We start from the raw sequence: 2,233 nt of genomic DNA on the forward strand, positions 1-2,233 counted from the left end.
TTCAACGGCGATACCAAGCAATACCGAGGGTTCATGGACACGTTCGACGCTTTCGTCCACGGGAGATCGATCCCGAAGCTCCAGAAGATCATCCTTCTCAAGGATGCTCTGTCAGGCAGAGCTCTCAACGCCGTAAGACACCTCAATCTGCGAGCAGAAAACTACGAGCCTATGAAGGCGCTCCTCGAGGAAGAATTCGGTCGGACGAATTACGCGGTGGACGCGCACATCCAAGAAATGGAGAGGATCCTGTCAACCGGAGGAGAGATCACGCTCGATAAGTTACCCAATTTTGTCAATTTGGTCTCTCAACACGTTCACGCTCTCATCGCGCTAGGCAGCACATACACCTCTCTGTCCCTATTCTCCAACAGGTTACTAACAAAACTAACAATTGACACACAGCGCAAGTTCCTGGAAACCTCCGGTCCCCTTCCCCACAGCACAGACTACCTCGAGATCCTTATCAGGTTCATGAAAGCAGAAGCACGCAGGACGGAAGAGCTCAGGGCGAAACAAGGGTCAGTGAGGAAACAATTCCCGAGCACCCCAGTCGCTAAGAGCAACCACCAAGCGCAGAACAGACCGAGCCCCAGCGGAAACTACCGCCCCAAGAATCCATTCTACAGAGGAAAACCCAACCAGGAAGGGTCGGGGCCCCTCTCATACAAGAACCCCTCCAACAGCTTCCACATCAATTCGACGACATCAAGGATTCCGAGCCGGCCAGTCCCGAACTCGCCGAAGCCCTCTCAACCTATCCCATGCATCTTCTGCCAGGCAGATCACCCCTCCTTCAGGTGCACCGCTCAGCTCACGCATGAGGAACGCATGGAGAAAGTGACAGCGGCGGGAGCATGCCTTCGCTGCCTCAAGCTGAACCACCTGGCGAAAAACTGCAGGGAAGGACCGAAAACAAGCTGCCGCTACTGCAATTTGAAGCACTACGCGATTATTTGCAGCAAGGCTCCAATTCAACAAAACGTACCGCCAACGAAACACACCTCGGTGAATCTGAACAACGACCCGGACGAGGAACAGGTGTTTCTCTGGACGGCACACGTGATCGCTGCTCGGGATAATTTAACCGTCAGATAAACCGTCATAAAAACATCATCCAGCAGATTCAGAAACCCTATGGAGATTCGAATGGAACAGGTCCATTGAAGCGTCGGACATGTCGGATATCCTCATGCGAAGCAGCGCAGGCGCCGCTTTTACCCACATCGGGAGCATCCGACGCGGGAAGCTAAGAGGTCACTACAGAAGAGCCCTCGGCTTTGTGTAATCGATTTTCCTGGAGCGCGGAACGTGCATCAGCATGTAGCGCTCTTTCACAGGCATCAGACTGGCTAAGGTGAAGATGGATAACGTGGCGATTGGTCGCGTTTCAGCCGGCTGCTATGATAGGATGCAGGAAGTGCGCGCAGCCGAGGCATGAATCTATCTTTAATCTATATACATAAAAACGTATGTCTGTTTGTCTGTTTGTTTGTCTGTCTGTCTGTCCGGGGTACCCTATAGACTCGAAAAGCTGAACCGATCGTCGTGAAAATTTAGGAGCGTGTTCTGGGGGATCCAGCGGTCGTTATGGGGGGTCAGTTCTCCGATGCGATGAGTCCTTCTACCACAAAAAAATTCTTTGAGTGCTCCACCAACGAAAATACGAAAACTCAGAAAAATGAAAAATTGGAAAATCGCGAAATTCACAAACCCCGGAACCGATCGCCGCAAAAATTCAGGGGTGGGTTCTCGGGAGCTTCAGGAAGGTCATATGTGGGTCGTCGTTCTCATGTGATGGGTCCTTCCTCCAAGAAAAAATTATTTGAGTGGTCCTCTCACCGAGAATCAAAGATTTCATCAAGGGAAAGACGGGAATTCGCAGGATTTCTCATCGGCTGGACCGATCACCATGAGGAGGTGGATTCTCGGGAGCTCCCAAGAAGGCTATCGGGGGTTGCCGTCATCATTGGATCTCTGTCTTTCTACTAATGAATCTCGATGAAAGTTGCTGTAGCCGTGAAGGCTATAGGTGTTCCTAAGAACGTATGGAATGAAAGCGGGGAAACGGGAAATGGGAAAGCGGGGAAATGGGAAAGCGGGGAAATGGGAAAGCGGGGGAATGGGAAAGCGGGGAAATGGGAAAGCGGGAAAACGGGAAAGCGGGGAAACGGGAAAACGGGGAAACGGGGAAACGGGGAAACGGGGAAACGGGAAAGCGGGGAAACGGGAA

At 51.9% G+C, this 2,233-nt stretch overlaps 1 protein-coding gene across 1 annotated transcript; it reads left to right on the top strand.

Annotated features, from left to right (window-relative positions):
• Nucleotides 1-33: 33 nt before the first annotated feature.
• Nucleotides 34-1,098, top strand: LOC100909328 (uncharacterized). Its single transcript, XM_003748634.1, has one exon. The coding sequence runs from the start codon at nt 34-36 to the stop codon at nt 1,096-1,098; it is 1,065 nt and encodes a 354-aa protein (XP_003748682.1).
• The last annotated feature ends 1,135 nt before the right edge of the window (nt 1,099-2,233 follow it).

This window comes from Galendromus occidentalis, unplaced genomic scaffold (assembly GCF_000255335.2).
Source record: "Galendromus occidentalis unplaced genomic scaffold, Mocc_1.1 scf7180000077547, whole genome shotgun sequence".
In the NCBI taxonomy this organism is placed as follows: domain Eukaryota; kingdom Metazoa; phylum Arthropoda; class Arachnida; order Mesostigmata; family Phytoseiidae; genus Galendromus; species Galendromus occidentalis.